The sequence below is a fragment of the Manis pentadactyla genome, chromosome 1, assembly GCF_030020395.1.
Source record: "Manis pentadactyla isolate mManPen7 chromosome 1, mManPen7.hap1, whole genome shotgun sequence".
Classification (NCBI taxonomy): Eukaryota; Metazoa; Chordata; class Mammalia; order Pholidota; family Manidae; genus Manis; species Manis pentadactyla.
In genome coordinates this window covers 158684773-158712454 of record NC_080019.1, presented here as the reverse complement: position 1 = coordinate 158712454, position 27682 = coordinate 158684773, and the positions used below count along the sequence as shown (strand labels likewise).

General features: G+C 37.7%; 1 protein-coding gene across 1 annotated transcript in view; it reads left to right on the top strand.

The window, feature by feature from the left end:
• IMPG2 (interphotoreceptor matrix proteoglycan 2) overlaps nt 1–27682 on the top strand; it is an 85020-nt gene that overhangs the window by 17808 nt on the left and 39530 nt on the right. Inside the window, exons 5-8 of the mRNA XM_057502249.1 lie at nt 11417–11466; nt 12343–12425; nt 17458–17619; nt 27581–27639. Coding sequence (XP_057358232.1) covers nt 11417–11466; nt 12343–12425; nt 17458–17619; nt 27581–27639 — 354 coding nt within the window. The remainder of the gene's footprint in view (nt 1–11416; nt 11467–12342; nt 12426–17457; nt 17620–27580; nt 27640–27682) is intronic.

Genomic DNA, 27682 nt, shown 5'->3' with positions numbered 1-27682 from the left:
AACAAATTACTACAAACTTTGGTAGCTTAAAACAATACAAATTTATCTTAGAGTTCTGCAGTTCAGAAATCTGACATGGATCTCAAGGTGTTGGCATGACTGCATTCCTTTCTGGAGTTTCTAGGGGACGATCTGTTTTCTTGCCTTCTCCAGCCTTTTGAGACTGCCCACATTGCTTGGCTTGCGACCCCCTTCCATCTTCAAGGCAAGCTATGGCTGGTCAAGTCTTTTTCACATTCCATCACTCTGACATTCTTCTGCCTCCATCTTCCTCATTTAAGGGTCCTCATGATTACATTGGACCCACTAAGATAAACCAGGCTACACTCCGTATTTTATTTATTTATTTTTCATTATCTATTTATTTATTTATTTTTATTTTGATATCATTGATCTACAATTACATGAAGAACATTATGTTTACTAGGCTCCCCCTTTCACCAAGTCCCCCCCCCACATACCCCTTCACAGTCACTGTCCATCTGCGTAGTAAGATGCTGTAAAATCACACTTGTCTTCTCTGTGTTGCACAGCCTTCCCCGTGCCCCCCATGCACTATACATGCTAATCGTAATGCCCCCTTTCTTTTTCCCTGCCCTTATCCCTCCCTTCCCACCCATCCTCCCCAGTCCCTTTCCCTTTGGTAACTATTAGTCCATTCTTCGGTTCTGTGATTCTGCTGCTGTTTTGTTCGTTCAGTTTTCCTTTGTTCTTATACTCTACATATGAGTGAAATCATTTGGCACTTGTCTTTCTCTGCCTGGCTTATTTCACTGAGCATAATACCCTCTAGCTCCATCCATGTTGTTGCGAATGGTAGGATCTGTTCTTTTCTTGTGGCTGAGTAATATTCCATTGTGTGTATGTACCACATCTTCTTTATCCATTCATCTACTGATGGACATTTAGGTTGCTTCCATATCTTGGCTATTGTAAATAGTGCATCGATAAACACAGGGGTGCATCTGTCTTTTTCAAACTGGAGTGCTGCATTCTTAGGGTAATTTCCTAGGAGTGGAATTCCTGGGTCAAATGGTATTTCTATTTTGAGCTTTTTGAGGCACCTCCATACTGCTTTCCACAATGGTTGAACTAATTTACATTCCCACCAGCAGTGTAGGAGGGTTACCCTTTCTCCACAACCTTGCCAACATTTGTTGTTGTTTGTCTTTTCGATGATGGCGATCCTTACTGGTGTGAGGTGATGGTGATCCTAACTGCTGTGAGGTGATATCTCATTGTGGTTTTAATTTGCATTTCTCTGATTATTAGCAATGTGGAGCATCTTTTCATGTGTCTGTTGGCCATCTGGATTTCTTCCTTAGAGAACTGTCTATTCAGCTCTTCTGCCCATTTTTTAATTGGATTATTTGCTTTTTGTTTGTTGAGGTGTGTGAGCTCTTTACATATTTTGGATGTCAATCCTTTATCGGATCTGTCATTTATGAATATATTCTCCCATACTGTAGGATACCTTTTTGTTCTATTGATGGTGTCCTTTGCTGTACAGAAGCTTTTTAGCTTGATATAGTCCCACTTGTTCATTTTTGCCTTTGTTTCTCTTGCCCAGGGAGATATGTTCATGAAGAAGTCACTCATGTTTATGGCTAAGAGATTTTTGCCTATGTTTTTTTCTAAGAGTTTTATGGTTTCATGACTTACATTCAGGTGTTTGATCCATTTCGAATTTACTTTTGTGTATGGGGTTAGACAGTGACTGAGTTTCATTCTCTTACATGTAGCTGTCCAGTTTTGCCAGCACCATCTGTTGAAGAGATTGTCCTTTCCCCATTGTATGTCCATGGCTCCTTTCTCATATATTAATTGGCCATATATGTTTGGGTTAATGTCTGGAGTCTCTATTCTGTTCCACTGGTCTGTGGCTCTGTTCTTGTGCCAGTACCAAATTGTTTAGATTACTGTGGCTTTGTAGTAGAGCTTGAAGTTGGGGAGCGAGACCCCCCCACTTTATACTTTCTTTTTAGGATTGCTTTAGCTATTTGGTGTCTTTGGCGGTTCCATATGAATTTTGTAACTATTTGTTCCAGTTCATTGAAGAATGCTGTTGGTAATTTGATAGGGATTGCATCGAATCTGTATATTGCTTTGGGCAGGATGGCCATTTTGATGATATTAATTCTTCCCAGCTAGGAGCATGGGATGAGTTTCCATTTGTTAGTGACCTCTTTAATTTCTCTTAAGAGTGTCTTGTAGTTTCCAGGGTATAGGTCTTTCACTTCCTTGGTTAGGTTTATTCCTAGGTATTTTATTCTTTTTGATACTATTGTGAATGGAATTGTTTTCCTGATTTCTCTTTCTATTAGTTCATTGTTAGTGTATAGGAAAGCTACAGATTTCTTTGTGTTAATTTTGTATCCTGCAACTTTGCTGAATTCCGGTATTAGTTCTAGTAATTTTGCAGTAGAGTCTTTAGGGTTTTTTATGTACAATATCATGTCATCTGCAAATAGTGACAGTTTGACTTCTTCTTTACGAATCTGGATTCCTTGTATTTCTTTGTTTTGTCTAATTGCCTTGACTAGGACCTCTAGTACTACGTTGAATAACAGTGGGGAGAGTGGGCATCCCTGTTTTGTTCCCGATCTCAGAGGAAAAGCTTTCAGCCTCTCACTGTTCAGTATGATGTTAGATGTGCGTTTATCATATATGGCCTTTATTATGTTGAGCTACTTGCCCTCTATGCCCATTTTGTTGAGAGTTTTTATCATGAATGGATGTTGAATTTTGTTAAATGCTTTTTCAGTATGTATGGAGATGATCATGTGGTTTTTGTCCTTCTCTTTGTTGATGTGGTGGATGATGTTGATGGATTTTTGAATGTTGTACCATCCTTGCATCCCTGGGATGAATCCCACTTGGTCATGGTGTATGATCCTCTTGATGTAGTTTTTAATTCAGTTTGCTAATATTTTGTTTAGTATTTTTGCATCTACGTTCGTCAGGGATATTGGTCTGTAGTTTTCTTTTTTGCCTGATTTTGGTATTAGGGTGATGTTGGCTTCATAGAATGAGTTTGGGAGTACTCCTCCTCTTCTATTTTTTGGAAAACTTTAAGGCGAATGGGATGTTATGTCTTCTCTGTATATCTGGTAAAATTCCGAGGTGAATCCATCTGGCCCGGGGGTTTTGTTCTTGGGTAGTTTTTTGATTACCGCTTCAATTTCATTGCTGGTAATTGGTCTGTTTAGATTTTCTGTTTCTTTCTGTGTCAGTCTTGGAAGGTTGTATTTTTCTAGGAAGTTGTCCATTTCTCCTAGGTTTTCCAACTTGTTAGCATACAGGTTTTCATAGTATTCTCTAATAATTATTTGTATTTCTGTGGGGTCTGTCATGATTTTTCCTTTCTCGTTTCTGATTCTGTTGATGTGTGTTGACTCTCTTTTTCTCTTAGTAAGTCTGGCTAGAGGCTTATCTATTTTGTTTATTTTCTCAAAAAACCAGCTCTTGGTTTCATTGATTTTTTCTATTGTTTTATTCTTCTCAATTTTATTTATTTCTTCTCTGATCTTTATTATGTCCCTCTGTCTGCTGACCTTAGGCCTCATTTGTTCTTCTTTTTCCAATTTTGATAATTGTGACATTAGACCATTCATTTGGGATTGTTCTTCCTTCTTTAAATATGCCTGGATTGCTATATACTTACCTCTTAAGACTGCTTTTGCTGCATCTCACAGAAGTTGGGGCTTAGTGTTGTTGTTGTCATTTGTTTCCATATATTGCTGGATCTCCATTTTAATTTGGTCATTGATCCATTGTTATTTAGGAGCATGTTGTTAAGCCTCCATGTGTTTGTGAGCCTTTTTGCTTTCTTTGTACAATTTATTTCTAGTTTTATACCTTTGTGATCTGAAAAGTTGGTTGGTAGAATTTCATTCTTTTGGAATTTACTGAGGCTCTTCTTGTGGCCTAGTATGTGGTCTATTATGGAGAATGTTCCATGTGCACTTGAGAAGAATGTGTATCCTGTTGCTTTTGGAAGTAGAGTTCTATAGATGTCTATTAGGTCCATCTGTTCTAGTGTGTTGTTCAGTGCCTCTGTGTCCTTACTTATTTTCTGTCTGGGGGATCTGTCCTTTGGAGTGAGTGGTGTGTTAAAGTCTCCCAAAATGAATACACTGCATTCTATTTCCTCCTTTAATTCTGTTAGTATTTGTTTCACATATATTGGTGCTCCTGTATTGGGTGCATTTATGTTTATAATGGTTATATCCTCTTGTTGGACTGAGCCGTTTTTCATTATGTAATATCCTTCTTTATCTCTTGTTACTTTCTTTATTTTGAAGTCTATTTTATCTGATACTAGTATTGCAACACCTGTTTTTTCTCTCTGTTGTTTGCATGAAATATCTTTTTCCATCCCTTGACTTTTAATCTGTGCCTGTTTTTGGGTTTGAGATGAGTCTCTTGTAAGCAGCATATAGATGGGTCTTGCTTTTTTATCCATTCTATTACTCTGTGTCTTTTGATTGGTGCATTCAGTCCATTTACATTTAGGGTGATTATTGAAAGATATGTACTTACTGCCATTGCAGGCTTTAGATTCGTGGTTACCAAAGGTTCAGGGTTAGCTTGTTTACTACCTTACTGTCTGACCCCACTCGCTTATTGAGCTGTTATAAACACAGTCTCATGATTTTTTCTTTCCCTTCTTTTTCCTCCTCCTCCATTCTTCATATGTTGGGTGTTTTGTTCTGTGCTCTTTCTAGGAGTGCTCCCATCTAGAGCCATCCCTGTAAGATGCCCTGTAGAGGTGGTTTGTGAGAGGCAAATTCCCTCAACTTTTGCTTGTCTGGGAATTGTTTAATCCCTCCTTCATATTTAAATGATAATCGTCCTGGTTACAGTATCCTTGGTTCAAGGCCCTTCTGTTTCATTGCATTAAATATATCATGCCATTCTCTTCTGGCCTGTAAGGTTTCTGTTGAGAAGTCTGATGATAGCCTGATGGGTTTTCCTTTGTAGGTGACCTTTTTCCTCTCTTTAGCTGCCTTTCATACTCTGTCCTTGTCCTTGATCTTTGCCATTTTAATTATTATGTGTCTTGGTGGTGTCCTCTTTGGGTCCCATCTCTCGGGTGTTCTGTGTGCCTCTGTAGTCTGAGAAAGTATTTCCTTCCCCAGTTTGGGGAAGTTCTCAGCAATTATTTCTTCAAAGACACTTTCTATCCCTTTTTCTCACTCTTCTTCCTCTGTTACCCCTATAATGTGGATATTGTTCCTTTTGGATTGGTCACACAGTTCTCTTAATATTGTTTCATTCCTGGAGATCCTTTTGTCTCTCTCTGCATCAGCTTCTATGCGTTCCTGTTCTCTGGTTTCTATTCCATCAATGGCCTCTTGCATCTTATCCATTCTGCGTATAAATCCTTCCAGAGTTTGTTTCACTTCTGTAATCTCCTTCCTGGCATCTGTGATCTCCCTCCAGACTTCATCCCTTAGCTCTTGCATATTTCTCTGCAGCTCTGTCAGCATGTTTATGATTTTCATTTTGAATTCTTTTTTCAGGGAGACTGGTTAGGTCTGCCTCTGCAGATCCTTTCTCAGGTGTTGTAACTATCTTGGACTGGAATAAATTTTTTTGCCTTTTCGTGGTGATAGCAGTGGCTGTAGGCAGGTTGCGGGTGTGTCAGCCGGGAGAAGAAAGTCCTTTCCTGCTTGCTGGATGCCTTGCCCTTCTCTGCTGCCTGTGACGGTTACCCGCACTCCTGGAGCAGCCCCCAGGTTATTTCCCTAAGCTGCTGTGGGTGGGCTCTCCGTCAGAGCAGCATAGAGCCCTACGGGGAATGGCAGGCATGCCAGGTGCGCTCCTCCATGCTAGCAGCACCCCTGCCAGGCAGCTGTGTGGTAGCAGCGGCCTTTGGGTTTGGCCTGGGCAGCTGTACATTGGGCTGGGATTCCGGTCAGCTACTGGGAGCATGCCTGCTCCCTTTGGCTCCGCTGCAGGTGTGCGTGGGCCTCTACCGGGCTCCTCTGGCTCCATTGCCGCTGGTGCGCACGATCCACACCCAGGCTGTTTGGTCACACTGCTGCAGGCTTGCACAAGCCTGTCCTGGTCCCCTCTGGTGCCGTTGGTGCACGGATCTGCTCCCGGTCCCTTCTGGCACCTCCATCCCCGGTGTGCGCTGCCACTCTCCCACTACTGGGCCGGTGTTTTGGGGTCTGTGCCAGTTGGAGGAACAACTGGCAGGCTGCTTAGTGCCATGAGGGGCTTCAGAGCTTCACTGCCTCCCCAGGGTTTAAGGCGCCTAAGTTTCTGTGGAATTCCCAGCTGCTGGCTGAGTGTGCCGGGGCAACTTTGTCCAGCTATGGGGTCCCTGTCTCTTTAAGACTTGCAGAAAGCACTCGCTTTTCTTTTGTCTCAGGGGCACTGGTTGCGGGGACCTGCCCACAGGTTTTGCTTTTCTGTTTCTTTAATATCCAGCACCCCGTGCACCATGTGTTTGCATTCCGGGTGTGGATTTTCTAGAGCTGGTTGTTTAGCAGTCCTGGGCCTTCACTCCCTCCCCATTCTGATTCCTTTCTTCCCGCCGGGTTCTGGGGTGGGGGAGCATTCGGGCCCCGCCTGGCTGCGGCTTGTATCTTACCCCCTTCGTGTGATGTTGAGTTCTCACAGATGTAGATATATCCTGGCTGCTGTTGTACTGCATCCACTGGTGTCTCTTTTAGGAATAGTTGTATTTATTGTATTTTCATAAATATATATGTTTTGGGGAGGAGATTTTCCCTGAACTACTCATGCCGCCATCTTCCTGTGATCCTACACTCCCTATTTTAAGGCCAACTGATTATCAACCTTAATTCCACCTGCAACCTTAACATCTGCTACCTTAATTCCTTTTGCATGTAATATAATACATTCACACATTCTAGGGACAAGGATGTGGACACTTTTGGGAGGCCACTATTCTTCTTACCATAATTCTTTTCTGTAGTTTAAATTGCTTCTTCTCTTTGAACTGTTACCCATCTGCTGACTTACGATTTTTACCAAGTACTCTGCTCTGTATTGTTTTAAGCATCTCCTATTATTATCTGCCAAATCTCTTTTGAAAAACCATTTTCCAACTTACACCCCCATTACCTCTTAGATGTCTCCTCATCACAGTTTGTCTCTTCTTAGCCTCTGCTCTTCCCATTACCTACTCCTCATTAGCACTTAAACATGCTCAGGCCTCTCCCATGTTACCTATTTACGAAAGGTCTTCCCCCAGCACTTGTTGCTGTTACAGATGTTTTTTGAAGAGGCTGAGAGAGGGTTTGTTTATATATTTATTTTTATTGAAGTATGGTTGATATACAATATTACATTGGTTTCAAGTATACAACATAGCAATTTCACAGTTATCTACATTATTCAATATTCACCCCAGCTAGTGTAGTTACTGTCTTGAAAGCATTTCCACTTAGCTCCAGTCACTGCTTAACCCCCAGCCAACAGGACTTACTGTTATATCTTTCATAACCAATACAAAGCCCAAGCTGAAATGTGTTAAATCTTTGAATAAGTAGGCTTCTGATCAGTCACCCAAATCTATTATCAGGTCTCTGGTGATATTCTTAGTGTGAAGACTATTCTTTGGGATTTGTGTCTGTGTGTATACCTCAACTAACATACATTTTTAGTTGAGGATGGCTGTTGTGAATCACAAATTCAAATATATTTCTTTTTTTTTTTTTAGCGAGTGATTTATTCTTTTTGGGATGACGTATGTTCCTGCTCCATTAACACCTATTTTCTCTTATATTTGTTTAGCATTTCATACTTTTATTTTCACCATTTTTTAAATTGAAGTTTCATTGGTATGCAATGTTATATTGGTTTCAAGTATACAACACAGTGGTTCAGCAGTTACCCATATTATTAAATCCTCATCCCCACTAGTGCAGTTACTATCGTCAACATAGAAAGATGTTACAGAATCATTGGCTATATTCTCCAGAGTATTTCGTACTTTGCATGATGCTTCTGTATATATATTTTACTTTGTTTTCATCAACACCTTTGTGAAATAAGTAAGTCAGGTAAGTGTTCCTGTTTTGCAATTAGGTTCCTGAGGCCCAGAGCAACTGAGGTATTTTCCCAAGGCATACATAAAGTTAAGGATACATCTGGGTCTAGCACCCACGATTCCCAGCTCTGTGCCTTGAGTTCTTTTGCTGATTACAGTTAATAGATTTAAGAGTAAAGCAGAGTATAGAAAATTGCCAAGGGACTAGTAACCTAGGTACAAACTTGTGTTTGGCTTATCTCACTATATTTTTAGATTTATATTCCATGTGGCTATGGTATCTTTTGACATAATCCCACCTGAATTCTGACATGATTAGGCAGTAGCGGTGAGAGTAATTTACATGCTGGAAGAGCTGAGGAAATGAGACAGTCGGGTTTTGTTTGCTGCTGGTATTAAGCTAAACGTCTCAGCTGAACAACTTCAAAATTTGTGGTTCGGCCTAGAAATGAAGTAGCATTTATGTCTCCAATATCAATACAACTCTGTGTTCTAGTTCTGTTGTGAGTGACATTTTAGGGGATCCCTGAAGTGGGCACGCCTGAGAACATGTGAAAGGATTCTTGCTGTGAAGTGTTCTTTACTGTCTTTTGAAAGAGTGGGAGGGTGAGGGACTGTGTTGAAATGTTAGACAAGTGATTTGAATTACTGAGAGTTGCCTGTTTACCAGCAGCAAACTAATGCTATTTTGAATTCTGTAAGTGAAATCTAGTTCTACTGAAGTAAGCAAACTTCTCCATTCTGAATGCTTACTTGGTCAGGGATTAGCTTACATTTGGTTTTCATGTTGGAGACAATTTGACTAACCCCAGGTGAGGTCTGGTTTCTCTGCCATGTCATCCAACTTCCTGTTCTACTTACTGTGTTGGGCTTTGGCCCCTTTGTCTTACTTTGACCTCTGCTTTTCATGTGTGGTTTCTCTCCATATCTTTCCAACTCTGACCTGGTTTTCCTTCCTTCTCTCTGGGACCTTACACACTTTGACTTTTATGTTGTTTAGTTCATGTAGGGCATTATCATTAAGACTATGAGTCACATAAAGTCCATGTTGTGAGAAATTAAGAGGGGTAAGAGTGAGGTTTCTGGAACAGATGGGCCTGTTGTATATCACCCCTCTTCCATTAGCAAGCTGTGTGACCCTGAGCAAATTCTCAACTTCTTCTAGCATTAGTTTCCTCATATGTAAAATGGGGATAACAGTACTTTCTCTTAAGGATCATTGCCAAGAGTTAACGAGATAAAGCACTTAACTCAGTACTTGGGACATGATAAATTTAGTTGTAATTATTGTTGCTATTATTGAAAAGGGGCCTGGATAAGGTTAGGAATTTTACATATGGTCTTGAACCATATCAAGTCATTGTATAAACCTGGGAAGATTGCTTTACCCATTTGGACCTTGGTTTTCATCTATAAATTGAAGGTAATTGGGAAGGGGTTTTGCCTTGTGGACAATTGATAGACTCTATTCAGGCTTGAGTATGTTAATGTCTTTTTCAAATGCACTTGAATCTCAGTTATTTTAGCTCTACCCCCTGCAATCTGTGAAGCCCCTTAATGCTTTCTTATCAACCAGGCCTTCTCTGCTCATCACTCATTATAGTGACTTTTCCAGATATCATGTTTCTTTAGGTCCTTCTAGATGACAGCTTCCCCAAATAGGCAATTTCCTGCAAATGCACTATAAATAACCAATAGTGATATGTTTAGTGTAATGGTTTATGTTATTCTTTGTATATAGTATTTTTAATTTCATCATAATGATTCTTCTGTTTTGTTTTGTATTTAACTCATTTTCTCAAATTTTCTACCAAAGTCTGGTGGTTTAGGGAACATAGCCCTCATTGACTTCCTACTCCAGTTCTAGTCATTAAATGTCTCTGACTTACCACATTTTGGTCTTAATATTCACTTAATTCTACTCTATAATATAACCACATTTGTTTTAATATTAAAATGTTTTAAATTACATACTAGTTTTTACTTACTACCCACCTAGCTATGTTTCAGGTAAAATTGGTTATGCTTCAAGATGTATGACATGAGGCTTTGAGTACCTCCCAGCCCTCCCCACGACTTAACTTAGAGCAGCAGGGCAATCTAAAGGATTGGTTGGAAGATGGGATTCACTGGCCTATTGGCAAATCTGTGAGGAAGACATTTTTGACTGATCAAATCACCTTAGGAAGCTAAGCTAACTTGTGTATAAAGTTGAAGAGTTTTCAGTTGCTATGAGTTAAAAACTCATGTAATCACCATCCATTTCCTTTGACAAAGGTTCACGGAGCAACCCTTTCCCCTTAGAACATGTGCACAAACTAAATAAAAGTTCTAAAACTTCCCTAAATTACTATGATTTAAATTTTGTATTTTGGGGTTAGGGAAATTTGGACATGCAGAAACCCACTTTCTTTCCTTTACAGCAGGGGATTTTTCAGATTATCTTCTGATCTTTGCTTGCAGTTGCCAAGTGTCATGGTTACAAGATTGCTGGATCACCTGAGGCCTGTTAGCAGTGTGGCCTACAGCAAATCACTTCTCTAGGCTTGACTTCTTTATATAAAAAAATTCCTATGACTTCTGTGACCTCTCCAATGAGATGAAATTTGTGCTTATATGTTCCCTTAGCAGCCAGTACTTTCCTGCATTTGTAATCATTTATTTGTTGCCTGTTTTCCATAAGTGTAACTTCCACAGGCCATGGGTGTTTTGTTCACAACTATATGCAAAGTGTCTTCTATACTGCCTGGCCAATGGTATTTATTTATTCATTCATTCATTCCAAAAATATTTACTTAATACCTACTAAATGGCAGATACTATTTTAGACTGGAGATACACAGTAAGCATGTGGCAAACAAGGTCCCAAATCTCATCAATTTTAGATTCTTAAGGCAGTCCAGTTCAATAGAAATTCCTGTGATGGAATTTGTGGTAGCCATTAGCCACATATGACTTGAGCACTTGAAATATGGCTTGTGTGAATGACAAAATGAAGTTTAAATTTTATTTAATTGTAGTTAATTTAAATTACCACATGTTTCCAGAGACTACCATATTGGACAATGCTGTTCTAGATGATTAAAGGGGTTGGAGAAAGTTAAGTAGATAAATAAGTGAACAAAATAATTTCACCTAGTGATAACTGAGAAGAATGAAATAGGGTGATGAACTATTAAGTGGGGAAGTACTTCATGTAGGGTGAATCTAGTTGAGTAGGAATCAATAATGTAAAATAAATGAATTATGAAGACTTTTTTAAACTTTGCTAGTCAATACTTGTTTGGGAGCTTGTTTGGAGATTTAGAGAATTGGAAAACAAACCCCAAAATAAACCCTAACATTTCTATCGATATTTTATTAACGCCAAACATTTTTCTTTCCTAGACTTGAATTGTCATCTCCAGTTCCTGTTGGTGATACCCCAACATTGGGAGGTATTTTTCTGTGCCTTTTTTCAGTTTTATTTTAAAATTATTTATGATTTAAGACATTCTTGAAAGCAAGCACATTTTTCAGTTCACATTTAAAACATACAGTTTCTCTTCTCCTTAAATATTGTTCAAGAGTCTCAAGAAAGAGTAATTATTTTACAGTATCATGTTGTACATACTTAAAAATCTTTATTAAGTATAATACAAATCAGAAAGCTGCCTAAACCAAACATACAATCTAAGGAATTATTTTAAGGCAAACACTCCTAACCAGTTTATGTTAACAGGTGGGACCTTTCTAGCTCCACCGTTTGTCATTTGTCTTGTAGTTTCCCAGAGTAAGGATTTTTCTGGTTGTATTCTGTGGTATACTTTAACATGTTCCTTTGATTTCTGTATTTCCTATAAATTGGCAGTCACTTTCTTTCTTTTTAATTTTTTTTTTAAAAAGTTTTTCTATACAGGAAATTTCAAACATATACAAAGAATAGTCAGAATAGCACAGTAAGTGAGGCCAGCTTCAACAATGATAAATTTTGAATCTTCACCTACTTCTCCTCTCTGGTAGTGTTACTTCTTTCAATATCTGTCCCTTTATTAGATTGCTCCTTAAGGATAGGAACTTTGTATCCCTATTGTCTTGCATAAAGCCTGACATATAGTAAGTGCTCAATAAATGCTTGTTGAATGACTGAATGAGTAATAATTCTGGGAAGATGTCATGCAAATGTGTCGTGAGATTAGAATGCACAGAATTTCCAGGATAAAAAAGCAGATGACTTCTAGGAATGGTTTTGAAGTCAGTTCCTTATTTCCTGATATGAATTCTGACCTATTCAGGGACTGAATTCATATACATGTTTTTGTTTCTCTACTTAGGTACTGTTCTCAGATTTCCACATCTAGAGGTGACCTCCTATGAAAGTGCTCCAGAGAGCAGCTTGGAGAGGCCAGAGCAGAGTGTGAGTGATGCTCTATTTTGTTATTTAGTTTGTAACTTGGAGAACAGGAGTTAAAAGATATTTATATTCCATTGCCAAACTACATAAGACTTTATGTGGTTCCCTTTATGAAATGCAGATTCTAAAACCAATACATTAAAAAAGAACCTGAGATTCCTTAGAGACCTGAGTAATTTTGCTTTTGGCTAGAGAGGGCTTCAAATTGTAAATTAAATGACTCAAGGCTTAGGGAACTGCCATCATGTTAAGCCCAGTATCTCTTATGGGCTGTGTGACATAATTTATATGGGGATTTTGCCTATGTTCTTTTATCCCTTAATAGATCAGGACTTAGCCTTCTTTTTACAGAGGGAAATTTTAAGTAGTTTAAAAATCAAGAAGTACCATGCTTTTTAAATGCACCACTGGTAATAGTAACCTGTCCACTTAACAACAACATTAAGTTGAATCTCTGTAACATTCAGATTTTTTTTTTGAAGTATACATTGCCCAGGAAGACAGAAACATTTTGTTAGAAATTTGTTAAATATGCATTTTTAAAATTCAGGGGTTCATAAATCCTAGATTACTTAATATAGAGCCAATGCTTACTGATCATATTTACTATAAATGTTCAGTTGACTTTCCTTGCACCTTTTTCAAACATGGACAATTTAACATTTACGAAATCAGGTTGTCACCCCACTCTCCCCAGCTACCCTCCCTTTTACTGAACAAAGCTGGTGATAGCTTGGGATCCCTGAGCAGATGCCCAAATCAATATTCTTACACCATTAGTTGTCCACAGAGTAGTTGGTGCTGGAAGATGGGCAATATTTGTGAATGAATGAATGAATGAATGAATGAATGAATAAAAAGTGATCCTGTAGTTCTGAACTTGAGGTGGAATAGTTATGGTTTAGGTCTGGAGACATTGAATAGGCAGAATTCACTATATTAGAAATGAACCAATTGGAATATTAATATCCAAAGCAGGGTGTATGATCTGAAGCCAATTTATAGAACAAGTAGGAAAACAAAGCAGTATAGAGATATAGATAATTAGCTTGCCTGTACCTCTAGTTCAAAATGAAGCCCAATGTAGTTTTATAGTTCTACAATTCAGTTTTTTTCTAATAAATTATTCCATCTACTATTTTAGAAATTATATACTTTATTTATGTTTTGTTAGTAGTTATCCTTTAAGTTACAGTGTATAATCTAGTAAAACTTAAGTTTTTCAAAATATTGATCCTTATCCTGAGCAATGAAGGAATTAGAACGTTGTAGTTCCAATAATCACACTATTGATTTATATTCTATTTTTCAGTATTCTTTCTTTCTCTCATCTAGTTCTCTATCCTTCATATTAGACTGTATATTATTTTTTATATATATAGTTAAAGTTTGTTTTATATTTACCCAGATCTTTACCATTTTATTTCCTTAAGATTCTATTTTGCATTTTAGATCTCTCTTTTGGGATCATTTTCCTTCTGAATTATGTGCTTCCTATATTACTTTAGTGAGACTCTCACCAATTCAGTTTCAGTTTTTGACCAACTGAAAATTTTATTATATCCTTATTTTAGAGAGATATTTTAAATACTGTATTAAGTTCTAGATTGAGTTGTTTTTTTTTCAGGGGGGAGGGAGGGGTTCAGGATTTTATTTCTTCTAACTTTTATTATTGCTACTGAGAATTCAACTGTCAATTAAGTTGTTATTTCCTTGTCAGTGATCTGGGTTCTTTGTCTACTCTTAAGATATATCTCTGTCTCTATTTCTATCTCTATGTTTATGTCTGTGTTTATGTATATACACATACATATGTATATATCTATTTCTATCTCTATGTTTATGTCTGTGTTTATGTATATACACATACATATGTATATATCTATATGTATACTTAATAAGTAATAGCTGAGAATTTCTCAGAATTTATGATAGATATAAAGCCCCACATTATGGCAGTACAACAAATCTAAAGCAAAATAAATAGATGTTAAGTATACTCCCATACCCATGTTTGTGAAACTGCAGAATCTCATAATGCTTTATAGTATACTATGTAGTATACTAATATATATATTGCAGTATTATAATAGTGTTTAGGATTCTGCAGTTTCATAAACATGGATATAGGAGAAATTGTCAGCTATTCTCTTATGATTAAATATATGTCTGACCTCCTCACTTTATACCTTATGTCTGTTAATTACTCCTCAATAAGCCCTTTTTTCCTCTGTGTTTCATTCAGGTGTGTCTTCCAGTTCACTAATTCTTTCTTCAGCTTAGTCTAATTTGTTGCTCAAACTGTTTATTGAGTTTTTAGAATCCTATGTTATCTGGGAGTCTTTGATCTATGTGACTTTTCAACATGTACAGACCTTCCACAATATTTACTCAGCATTAGGTACTCTGTAGTGGTAAGTTTACTTTGAGGATATTTTAATACTGTAAATGGAAGTTTCTATCCAAATTTGGTGAGATAAAATTTAATATGGGAAAATGGAAAGTCTTGTATAAAATTCTATAAGATAAGAGTTTTTATTGATGTTGGTCTTAGTATGAATCAACAGTATGATGCAGTTACTTGGGTGGAGGGACTAGTAAAAGTTAGTGTAATTTTAGGTTGCATTTATAGAAATATAGAATCTACCATAGGGAGGTGGTAGTCCTACTGTTTTAATTGATCAGACCTCACTCATGTGTACCAGACTTTAAAGAATACATTAAGAGCCATGGAAGTGTCTGAAGGAGAGGAGCTAGTGAAAAGTCAGGAAGTCATAGTAGCTGTCTGTACTTATTTGAAGGGCTCTCTGATGATTACAGTTTTTATTTATGTCCCATGTTACAAAACTGGGATCAATGGTGAATCCTATGGGGGAACATATTTGAATAGGGGTGGATGAAATAGTTGAAAGGGGTCAAAAGCCACAAAATTTCAGTTATAAAGCAAATTAGTCATAGGGATGTGAAATGCAGCATAGGAATTATAGTTAATAATGCTGTATTGCATATTTGAAATTAGCTAGGACAGTGGGTTTTGAAAGTTAGCATCATGAGAAAAAATTTATAACTGTATATGGTAGTGGCTATTAACTGGATTTATTGTGATAATTTTGCAATATATACAAATACCAAATCATTATGTTGTACACCTGAAACTAATGTTAATGCAGTTTTACCTTAATTGTAAAATGTCCCCCTCCCCCCACAAAAAATCTGAGTGCCTGATACATATCAGTTACTGTTTCAGGAGGCATACTGAGAAGTAAATATGCAATAAATATAATTACTGTGTAGTATGTGCAATGATAGGGTAAATGCAGAATGGAAGAGGAATGCATTTGGACAATTATGAGAAAATTTTTAGTGTGAGTAAGGTCTGAACAAAGGCAAAAGGATGAATAGAAGTTACTAGAAGAAGAGGAAGTGCAGGATTTTGGCCTGAGGCCTTTAAGCCAAAAACGTAGGTCATTGCTTAGGCCTTAGAAGAGAGAATTTAAAACGCATTCCTTAGTCTGCATGTAAGAGTTTAGCGTGGCTGGAAAGGAGAGTGCAAGGTGGGAGAAAGGAAGATGCAACTGGAAGAGGGAGGTACTACAAGTTGTGAAGGGTAAGGAGGTGTCAGAGAGAGCTTTTTTGGAAATATAATGGTTTGTCTTTGAAAGTCAAGACTCTTTCTCATCAGAGCCATTTAAACTGAGGATGAGCTGCCATTTGTCAGGGATATTTAGAGAGAATTCAAGCATCAGGAGGGATGATGGGGTCTTTGAGGTTCTTTCCTATTTTGAGATTTTGAAGGTCTCTCATTATACAGTCCACTAGGGATGCAAAGTGATTCTGTGAAAAAAGCCCCTATATTCTCTTACTAACTATGTGATTGGCTTGCTGTGAGTCCTTTGACTAGCTATTCTTCAATTCTAAGCCCTGGTTTTCTTGTATATCAAAATGGAAGGACTTGGATTGGATTAGCTCAATTGTATCTTGCAGGTAGCAGTTAAACCTGTAGTGTTCTACTAGTGATATTGTTTCCCTCATTCCTTCTACATTTATTAATTGGAATTGTTCTGTAAGATACTATTATTACTTTTCCCATTTATTAAATCATTTATTTGTATCAATATGGCCTAATAGATATTTATTTTATTTGTGAATTATAATCCAATATTTATTTTGTTGCTCAAATTGTTCGAGCTTTGGCTACTGGAAGACCTGGATTTTAATGTTACAGAGTACAAAAAGTTTGTTGATATTATTTCAACTAAGCTTTGAGAAATTACCATTTGATGAATTTGGTGTAGTATCCAAAAAGAATATCCACAGTACCTAACACAGCTATTAATATAGTCCCCCCTTCCCTACCTACTACAGTATCTGTGTGACTTTCTTTCATGTACTTCAACTAAGACAACATATTGAACCAGTTGAATGCAGAAGCAGATATGACAATCAGCTGTCTTCTATTAAGCCAGACTTTAAAGAATTTATAAGACTATAAACAATTGTTCTCATTTTTTTATTTTTCAAAATGTGTAGTATTTGTACATATAATGAATAACATAATTTTACATGTAATGAATCTATCATTTTTTAATGAATTAATAAGTGTTTAAAAAATTTCCCTCTTAATTTATTGTTTGGTAAATATCTATATATAGAACCCACAGAAACAAACTTCTTTGGGTTCCTCAGTGATGGTTAAGAGTTCGAGAACTACCCTTCTAGGGTATTTTTAGATGATAATTTACTACAGTCAGCTCTTTTTTTACCCAGTATGGTCAACTTTGGTAGTTATCTGCAGAAAATTTTCTTTTTCTCTGAACTAATCTTTATTCAAAGGAATGTGCAAACACACAGTAATTTTAATATTAACCTATGTCTTAAAGTCCACCCAGTTTAGTCTGAAGTCAAATACTATATAAAAGGTCATCATTAGAAGTTTCCCAAATTTGCCATAGTGTCTGGTATATACCAGTCAATAAATATTTGTTGATAGAATGAGTAAGCATTGACATTTATTATTCTTTCTCTAAAAATCCAGATTAGCAATGAAATTGAGAATGTGGTAGAAGAATCCACAAAACCAGCAGCTGAGCAGATCGCAGAATTCAGTATCCACCTTTTGGGAAAGCAGTACAGGGAAGAACTACAGGATCCCTCCAGCTTCTACCACCAGCGCCTTGTGGAAGAGTTTATTTCAGAGGTGGTGATTTTCTTGTTCATTTTTATTTTTTATTTTTTTGATAAATAAGACAGTTTGCTGGGTTGTAAATTTCCTATATTCACAACTCTGGTTAAAGGTAAGTTTAGGATTCAAGCTCTCCTTATACTTGGTTCAGAGGGTATGACTTACCCATTTCTTCAGAAAGCTTTGTGAAAAGTACACTGTAATACAGATGAGTTATTTCATTGAAACAAAATCTTAGTACACATTTGCCATCTGTTAATAAATAAGTAAATGTTCTATTTCCAACTTCCTCTGCACAGCCGAGGAAGAATGTGTTCCATGGCATGATTTTAACTTGACAATATTTGAAGAAATGAATATCTTTGAGAAACTACATACATTGTATTGTTTTTCATACGGGAACATTAAATTTAGTTCCTTTTAACTTAATGTTGTTTTTTTCTTAATTTTTTAAACTTAAGGTATCATTGATATACAGCCTTAGGAAGGATTTCATATGAGCAACATTGTGGTTACTACAACCCCCCCTATTGTCAAGTCTCCACCAAATACCCCATTATAGTCACTGTCCATCAGCATAGTAAGATGCTATAGAGTCACTACTTCTCTGTGCTATACTGCCTTCCCCTTGTCCCCCACTGTATTATGTGTGCTAATCATAATACCCTTTAATCCCCTTTTCCCTACCTTCCCACCCACCCTCTGTACCCCATTTCCCTTTGGTAACCGCTAATCCCTTCTTGGGTTCTTCAAGTATGCTGCTGTTTTGTTCCTTCAGTTTTTGCTCTGTTGTTATACTCCACAAATGAGGGAAATCATTTGGTACTTGTCTTTCCCCGCCAGCTTATTTCACTGAGCATAATACCCTCTAGCTCTATCCAGGTTGTTGCAAATGGTAGGATTTATTTTCTTCTTATGGCTGAATAATATTCCATTGTATATATGAACAACATCTTTATCCATTCATCTACTGATAGGCAGTTAGGTTGCTTCCATGTCTTGGCTATTGTAAATAGTGCTGTGATAAACAGGGGTGCATATGTCTTTTTGAATCTGAGAAGTTGTATCCTTTTGGTAAATTCCTACAAGTGGGATTCCTGGGTCAAACGGTATTTCCATTTTTAGTTTTTTGAGTAACCTCTGTACTGCTTTCAACAATGGTTGAACTAATTTACATTCCCACCAATAGAGTAGGAGGGTTCCCCTTTCTCTGCTTCCTCGCCAGCATTTGTTGTTGCTTGTCTTTTGGATGTTGGCCATCCTAACTGGTATGAGGTGGTATCTCATTGTGGTTTTAATTCACATTTCCTTGATGATTAGCGATGTGGAGCATCTTTTCATATGCCTGTTGGCCATCTGAATTTCTTCTTTGGAGAAGTGTCTGCTCAGATCCTCTGCTCATTTTTTAATCGGGTTATTTGCTTTTTGAGTGTTGAGGCATGTGAGCTCTTTGTATATTTTGGGTGTTAACCCCTTATTGGATATGTCATTTATGAATATATTCTCCATACTGTAGAATGTCTTTTTGTTCTACTAATGGTGTTCTTTGCTGTACAAAAGCTTTTTAGTCTGATGTAGTCCCATTTGTTCATTTTTGCTTTTGTTTCCCTTGCCCAAGTAGATATGTTCATGAATAAATTGCTCATGTTTATATTCAAGAAATTTTTGCCTATGTTTTCTTCTAAGACTTTTGTGGTTTCATGACTTACAATCAGGTCTTTGATCCATTTTGAGTTTACTTTTGTGTATGGAGTTAGACAATAATCCAGTTTCATTCTCTTGCATGTACCTGTCCAGTTTTGCCAACAGCAGTTATTGAAGATGCTGTCATTTCTCCATTGTATATCCATGGCCCCTTTATCATATTTAATTGGCCATATATGTGTGGGTTTGTATCTGGGCTCTCTTTTCTGTTCCATTGATCTATTGATCTGTTTTGTGCCAGTACCAAATTGTCTTGATTACTGTGGTTTTGTAGTAGAGCTTGAAGTTGGGAAGTGAAATCCACCCCCACTTTATTCTTCCTTCTAAGTATTGTTTTGGCTATTTGGGATCTTTTGTATTTCCTTATGAATTTTAGAACTATTTGCTCTAGTTCGTTGAAGAATGCTGTTAGTATTTTGATAAGGATTGCATTGAATCTGTAGATTGCTTTAGGCAGGTTGGACATTTTCACAATATTCATTCTTCCTACCCATGAGCATGGGATGTATTTCCATTTTTTAGTGTCTTCTTTAATTTCTCTCAAGAGTGTCTTGTACTTTTCAGGGTATAGGTCTTTCATTTCCTTCATTAGGTTTATTCCTAGGTATTTTATTCATTTTGATGCAATTGTGAATGGAATTGTTTTCTTGATTTCTCTTTCTGCTAGTTCATCATTAGTATATAGGAATGTTACAGATTTCTGTGTACTAAATTTGTATCCTGCAACTTTGCTGAATTCAGATACTAGTTCTAGTAGTTTTGGACTGTATTCTTTAGGGTTTTTTAATGTACAATATCATGTCATCTGCAAACACTGACAGTTCAACTTCTTCCTTGCTGATATGGATGCCTTTTATTTCTTTTTATTGTCTGATTTCTGTGGCTAAGACCTCCAGTACTATGTTGAATAAAAGTGGGGAGAGTGGGCATCCTTGTCTTGTTCCTGATCTTAGGAAAAGCTTTCAGCTTTTCACTGTGAAGTTTGATGTTGGCTGTGGATTTGTCATATGTGCCTTTATTATGTTGAGGTGCTTGCCCTCTATACCCATTTTGTTGGGAGTTTTTATCATGAATGGATGTTGTTTTGTCAAATGTTTTTTCAGCATCTATGGAGATGATCATGTGGTTTTTGTCCTTTTTATTTATGTGGTGGATGATGTTGATGAATTTTTGAATATTGTACCATCCTTGCATCCCTGGAATAAATCCCATTTGATTATGTTGTATGATCTTTTTGATGTATTTTTGAATTCATTTTGATATTCTTTTGTTGAGTATTTTTGCATCTCTGTTCATCAGGGGTATTGGAGTATAATTTTCTTTTTTTGTGGTGTCTTTGCTGAGTTTTGGTATTCTAATGATTCTGGCTACATAAAATCAGTTTGGAAGTATTCCCTCTTCTTCTACTTATTGGAAAACTTTAAGGAGAATGGGTATTAGGTCTTCTCTAAATGTCTGATAAAATTCTGCTGTGAAGCCATCTTCTCTGGGGGTTTTGTTCTTGGGTAGGTTTTTGATTACTGATTCAATTTCATTGCTGGTAATTGGTCTGTTCAGATTTTCTGTTTTTTCCTGTGTCTGTTTTGAATGGTTGTATTTTTCTAGAAAGTTGTCCTTTTCTTATGAATTATCGAATTTGTTAGCATATACTTTTTACTAGTATTCTCTAATAATTCTTTGTATTTCAGTGGTATCTAGTGATTTTTCCTTTCTCATTTCTGATTCTTTTTATGTGTGTAGACTCTTTTTTTATTGATAAGTCTGGCTAGGGGTTTATCTATTTTGTTTATTTTCTCAAAGAACCAGCTCTTGGTTTCATTGATTCTTTCTATTGTTTTATTCTTCTCAATTTTATTTATTTATTCTCTGATCTTTATTATGTCCCTCCTTCTACTGACTTTGGACCTCATTTGTTCTTCTTTTTCCAGTGTCATTACTTGTGAATTTAGGCTGTTCATTTGGTATTGTTCTTCCTTCTTTAAGACAGGCCTGAATTGCTGTATACTTTCTTCTTAGAACTGCCTTCACTGTGTCCCACAGAAGTTGAGGCATTGAGCTGTCGTTTTCATTTGTCTCCATATATTGCTTGATCTCAGTTTTAATTTGGTCATTGATCCATTGATTATTTAGGTGCATGTTGCTAAGCCTCAATGTTTTTGTGTGCCTTTTTGTTTTCTTTACATAATTCCTTTCCAGTTTCATACCTTTGTGGTCTGAGAAGTTGGTTGGTAGAATTTCAATCTTTTTGAATTTACTGAGGCTCTTTTTTGTGGCCTAATATGTGGCCTATTTTGGAAAGTGTTCTGTGTGCACTTGAGAAGAATGTGTATCCTGTTGCTTTTGGGTGGAGTGTTCTGTAGATGTATGTTAAGTCCATCTGTTCTAATGTGTTGTTCAGTGCCTCTCTCTTCTCACTTATTTTCTGTCTGGTTGATCTGGGCTTTGGAGTGAGAAGTGTGTTGAAGTCTCCTAAAATGAATGCATTGCATTCTATTTTCCCCTTTAATTCTGTTAGTTTTGGTTGTACGTATTTGGGCACTCCTGTGTTGGGTGCATAGATATTTATAATGGTTATATCCTCTTGTTGGACTGGCCCCTTTATTGCTATGTAATGTCCTTCTTTGTCTCTTGTTACTTTCTTTGTTTTGAAGTCTATTTTATCTGATACAAGTACTGCAACTCCTGCTTTTTCCTCCCTATTGTTTTCATGAAATATATTTTTCCATCCCTTCACTTTTAATCTGTGTATGTCTTTGGGTTTGAAGTGATTCTCCTGTAGGCAGCATATAGATGGATCTTGCTCTTTTATCCATTCTGTAATGCTATGTCTTTTAACTGGTGCATTCAGACCATTTACGTTTAGAGTGATTATCAAGGGATATGTACTTAGTGCCATTGCAAGCTTTGGATTCATGGTTACCCATGGTTCAAGGGCAGCTTCTTCACTATCTAACAGTCTAACTTAACTAGCTTATTATGCTATTATAAATACAATCTGAAGATTCTCTTTTTTTCTACCTTCTTTTTCTTTCTCCTCCACTCTTTATATGTTAGGTGTCATATTCTGTACTTTTTATCTATTCCTTGACTGACTTTGTGGGTAGCCAATTTAATTTTGTATTTCATTAGTAATTAATTGGTCTACTCCCTTTAGTGTGGTTTATTTTCTCTGGTGACAGCTATTTATTTAGCCTTAGGAGCACTTCCATCTGGTGAAGTCTCTTTAAAATACACTGTAGAGATGGTTTGTGCGAGGTAAATTACCCTAACTTTTGTTTATCTGGAAATTGTTTAATTCCTCCTTCAAATTTAAATGATAATCTTGCTGGGTAGAGTATTCTTGGTTCGAGGCCTTTCTGTTTGATTGCATTGAATATATCATGCCACTCCGTTCTGGCCTGTAAGGTTTCTGTTGAGAAGTCTGATGATCGCCTGATGGGTTTTCCTTTGTAGGTGATCTTTCTTTCTCTCTCTGGCTGCTCTTAATTCTCTGTCCTTTTCCTTGATATTTTCCATTTTTATTATTATATGTCTTGTTGTCTTCCTTGGGGCCCTTGTGTTCAGAGATCTGTGCACTTCCATGGCCTGAGAGACTATTTCCTTCCTCAGATTGGGCAAGTTTTCAGCCATTATTTCTTCAAATAGCTTTTCCCTCTCTCTTCTTCTGGTACCCCTATAATGTGAATATTGTTCCTGTTGGATTGGTCACACAGTTCTCTTAACATTCTTTTATTCCTAGAGATCCTGTTTTCTCTCTCTGCCTCAGCTTCTTTCTATTCCTGTTCTCTAATTTCTGTTATGTTTACCGTCTCCTCTGCCTCATGTAATTTGCTTTTAAATTCCTCCATTGTATGTTTCATTTCAGCTACTGTATTCTTCAACGTGTCTATCTCTGTCTTGAATTTGTTTCTTAGATCTTACGTATTTTTCTGTAGCTCTGTTACCATGCTTATGACTTTTATTTTGAATTCTTTTTCAGGAATATTGGTGGTTTCAGTCTCACTGTGCCCTCTTTCTGGTGTTTGGGGGATGTTGGATTGAACAAGGTTCTTCTGCCTTTTCATAATCCTGGAGCTATGGCAGAGGTCACAGGAAAGCGGTGCTTGTGCTTACCCAAAGGAGAGAGCTTTTTCCTTCTTCCCGGCTGCAGTGCTTGCCTCCGCTGTTAGGCCAGTGAGCCACGTGCAGGGTACAGCCTCTGTGTTAATCCCCTAAGCTGCTGTAGGCCTGGCTGCCCTCTGGCTGGCCTGGAGCAATGGCACAGGTCACAGGCAATCACCACTGGTGCCTTCCAGGAGACATAGCTCTTTCCTGCTTCCCTCCCTCAGTGCCTGCCTCTGCTGTCAGGGCCAGTTAACCACACATGCAAGGAGCATCCTCAGTGTTAAGCCCCTGTAGTTGCTCTAGGCAGGGCTGCCTTACTGCTGCAGGTGCCATCCAGGAGGAAGGAGTGGCAGGCTACTTATCGGAGCTGGGGGGCCTCAGGGCTTTGTTGCCAGTCAGGGGAATGGAGTGTCTCAAGCTCCTGAAAGTTCCCAACCTGCTGGGGTGAGAGTGCCGTGATGATTTTTGTCCACCTGTTCCTTCTCCTGAGCAGCAAGCTCTGTGTAATCCTTGCCCCTTTAGCAGCCCTCTCACTGTTGGGAAGTCTTTCAAAGTGCCTGCCTTTCTTTTGTCCCAGAGCAGCTGGTTTTGGGAACCTGTTCTCCATAAGCGCTGGAATCTCAGTCTCTGGCTTTGCTTTTCAACCCCTCTTCTCCAGCGCACCATGCAGTGTGGGTTTGTGCTCCTGTAGTAGATCTCCAGGGCTCGGTATTTAGCAGACCTGGGCTTCTACTCCCTCCTTGCTCTGTTTCTTTTCTTCCCACTGGTGAGCTGGTGTGGAGGGAGTGCTCGGGTCCCATTGGGTCATGGCTTTATTACTTTACCCTTTTCCTTGAGATGTTCTCTTCCCAGATGTATGCCAGCTGGTGCAATCTTATTTCTGGTCACTCTTTAAGGGTTAGTTGTATTTGCTGTATTTTTATATTATATATGGATTTGGGAGAAGATTTCTACCTCACCTCTCATGTTGTCATCTTTTTTTACGATCCCCCACCCCAGTATTCTTTTTTTTAATTGAAAAACTTTTGAGCAGTTCACACATAGATAGTATACAGTATCAAGTTCAAAAGGACAAAAGAGCAGCCAGTGAAAAGTAAAATTCCCTGCTATCTCTGTTCCTTGATTGAAGATATTTTTAAGAAAGGGTTTCCTTTAACAATCATACATTAGCCCATACCACAACTTTGCTTTCTGTAAGAATTCTATATAGGACTTGAACATGATATTCTTTCACTCAAAAATGACTCATAGTTGGCCCCCTTCTTGCATAGTAAGTTATTCAGTGACCATCTCCCTTCTCTGTTCAATGACAGGATGCATCATTCCTTCCTACCTATTTTTTTTCTGTTCCCTCTTGGTAGGGTTCTCCCTGGCCAACTTTTTCAGTTCCATTACTTTGGACTAATTTTCTTCCCTAGACACTCTGTCAGGATGAGAAATAAAAATGTGCAGCACCTCAGGCAAGCAGCATCATTGCAGCCATCAGACTTGGGCAGTCTAGGCCCGATGATTAATTTAACCAGCTGTGTGGCCAAGTTGCAAGGCTGTATGGTATGTGGAAGAAATGTCAGCCAGGCCAGTGGTCACCTGGCATCACACAGTGTTTTGGATCAGTTGTCTGGTTCTCTCTGCCCTTGGATTAAAGAGCCTTTAATAAACCTCAGTGTTTAGGTAAACAATTTCACAGAATGACTGCATACTTAGAGAAAGTCTAATAAATACCCTGAAAAACATTTCCAGCAAGGACCTTATGAGGTAGGTAGCTCTTGGCTTGAGGTGATCTGAGGGGGATGAAGTGTCTGAGCCTACCATGAAACAGTTTCTTCTCTGGTCTCTCTCTACACCTCTGTCCCCTTACCTGGCATGAAATGTCTACCAACTGCTGTTTCTTTGTAGTGAGCAGCAGAGTCAGGGGTCATATATCTAACAGGTTCTGTTGCGCTGTTGGCTACAAACTGAAGAGAGCCCTCTAGCTCTCCCTCAGGGCGCAGTCACAGGGACTGGCCCTTCAGTATTATTTCCTGGGCAGTCTTGGAAAACACACAGGTAAATAGAAAGCCTGCTTGGACAGGATTGAGGTTCAGGAGCTATTACTCTCTTTTTATGAGAAGAGTAAGAGGAAGCTTAGAATTACACCAAGTATGATGTTGGAGAGAGAAAGGTCGGTATAACAGGGCTTTGGGTGCATCTGTTTCTGCAGACAGCCACAGACTCAACACACGCCCCTGTCTAGTGCCTTGTGTTCTGCAGGCTGCTTTAAGTCTCTCTTCTCACAGCAGCCATGTGAGTAACATCTCCATTTTACAGGTGAGACCCAGGAAGTCAAGTGACTTGTGTCATGGCCATTTTAGCCTCTAGGAATAGAAAGGAAAATCAGATCTCCTCCTTACATTCAAAGTGTTTCTTCCTTTATACTATATAGAGTCCCCTGTATTTTAATTAGGAGAGCATTTGTAGTAAGCTTCAGTTTTCTCAGCCCTGGTCCCAATTCTAGAGGCAGAGGAAAGGGGAAGAGGAATGTAATCCAGTGGGAAAAATATGGCCTTTGGAGTTAAGAGAGATTTGGCGTTGGTTGAATACATTCTGATTTAGTCACTTATCAAATGCATCATCCCAGGCAGGTTAATTGACATCTCAGAGTCTCAATTTTCTCCACTATAAAATTGGGAAAATAGGTATATCTTGGGATTGTTAAAAGGATTTAAAGTAATATTGCAAAGCACCAGGCACATAGAAGTCATTCAGTAAATTGTACCTATTATTAATCTTAATGTTAATAAAGTAGGATGATTTCTTGCAAATGGATACCCATACAGTAGCTAACTGGACGTGATGAATTAAGAATACCTGTATGTGTTTAGACTCAAGAGATGGCAGAGCCCAAAACAAGATGGGTTTCATAATAATAACAACACTGTTGTACATCATTTTACAGTTAAGAGCGTACTTAACTCTTGGGTACATTCATTTTAACCTTGAAAAATGCAGCACAGTCGGTGGGTAGGACAGTATCTGTTCTATAAAAAAAGACTTGTGTTTGGTCACTGCCAGTAAGAACAGCTGGGGCTAACCCTGTGTTTGGATTCCTAGTCCTGCATATTCCATCTCTACCCCAACCTACAAGAATTAGACTTCTCTCTTTCCTCTCAGAGACTAAAATCAAGGCAAATTATTATAGCCAAAAAGTTTCATGGGTTTGGATTCTTTATCCTTAAGGCATGAAGATCTTCAGTGAACTGAGACCTTTTAAGAAATCCCACTTTCTTGATTAAATGAGGACTTGGTTTTAAAAGCAGATGCCTAGAGATGTCCCCAAAGACCACTAACAACTTATTTCCCTTGTTCTGATGTTAGCCTGATAGTGACTTATCTGGTAAGATTGTTACCTTCTGAAGTGTTCTTAAATGTTCAGTTTTGTTAAAATATGTGCATGTCTTTAGTGCAATCTGGCATTCTTTTTCTCTAGTAACTAAGCTTCTATTGATTTGCATGGCTGGATTTTAAAGACTTGATAATAAAACAGGTTCTTGCAGATGTGATGCTCATGAATGGATTTTTTGACCAGTTAAGTTACCTGGTCACTGTTTCATAATCTCCTTTGTGACACCCAGTCAACAAGGCCTTTCTCCTGGGGGCTGAGCCCTGGCTTGCAGACTTCTCTCTAATGTTGGCTGTGTTCACAGTTCCCTCATGTTGTAGGAACAGGAAAGAGATGCCGTCAGACACTCCACACTTACAGAAAATGAACACCTAACTGTCAGTGTGTGCTACAGCCTGACTCCCAATCCAAACAACATTTTAAAAAATGCTATTATAGTATTTTTTGAAAGTAATGCTTCTTTTTTCACATTTCATCACATGAGGGGGAAAAAACAGTGTTTTGTCAATGAGAATTACTTTTCATAATTTGGCAAAAAAATTAATATTAAAGAACACTAAAAGGACAAAATGAAAAATAAAAATGTGACAGTATTGTGCTAAAATATATTTTCAAATATTGTAACTATTATAATTTTTAATGTAACTTTCTGACCCACATGTGTTTATGTATGTGTATAAATTTCTAATAGTTGTAAACAGTGAACTTTATATTCTACTCTTAAAAGCATTATTTTCTATGTCTTTCACATTTCTACATAGTTACAAATTTTACTTCTATTTTTAACAGGTTGAAAATGCATTTACTGGGTTACCAGGCTATAAGGACATTCATGTGCTTGACTTTAGGTAAATAGACTTACTCTAAAAATGTACATGTTGAGTTGCACTC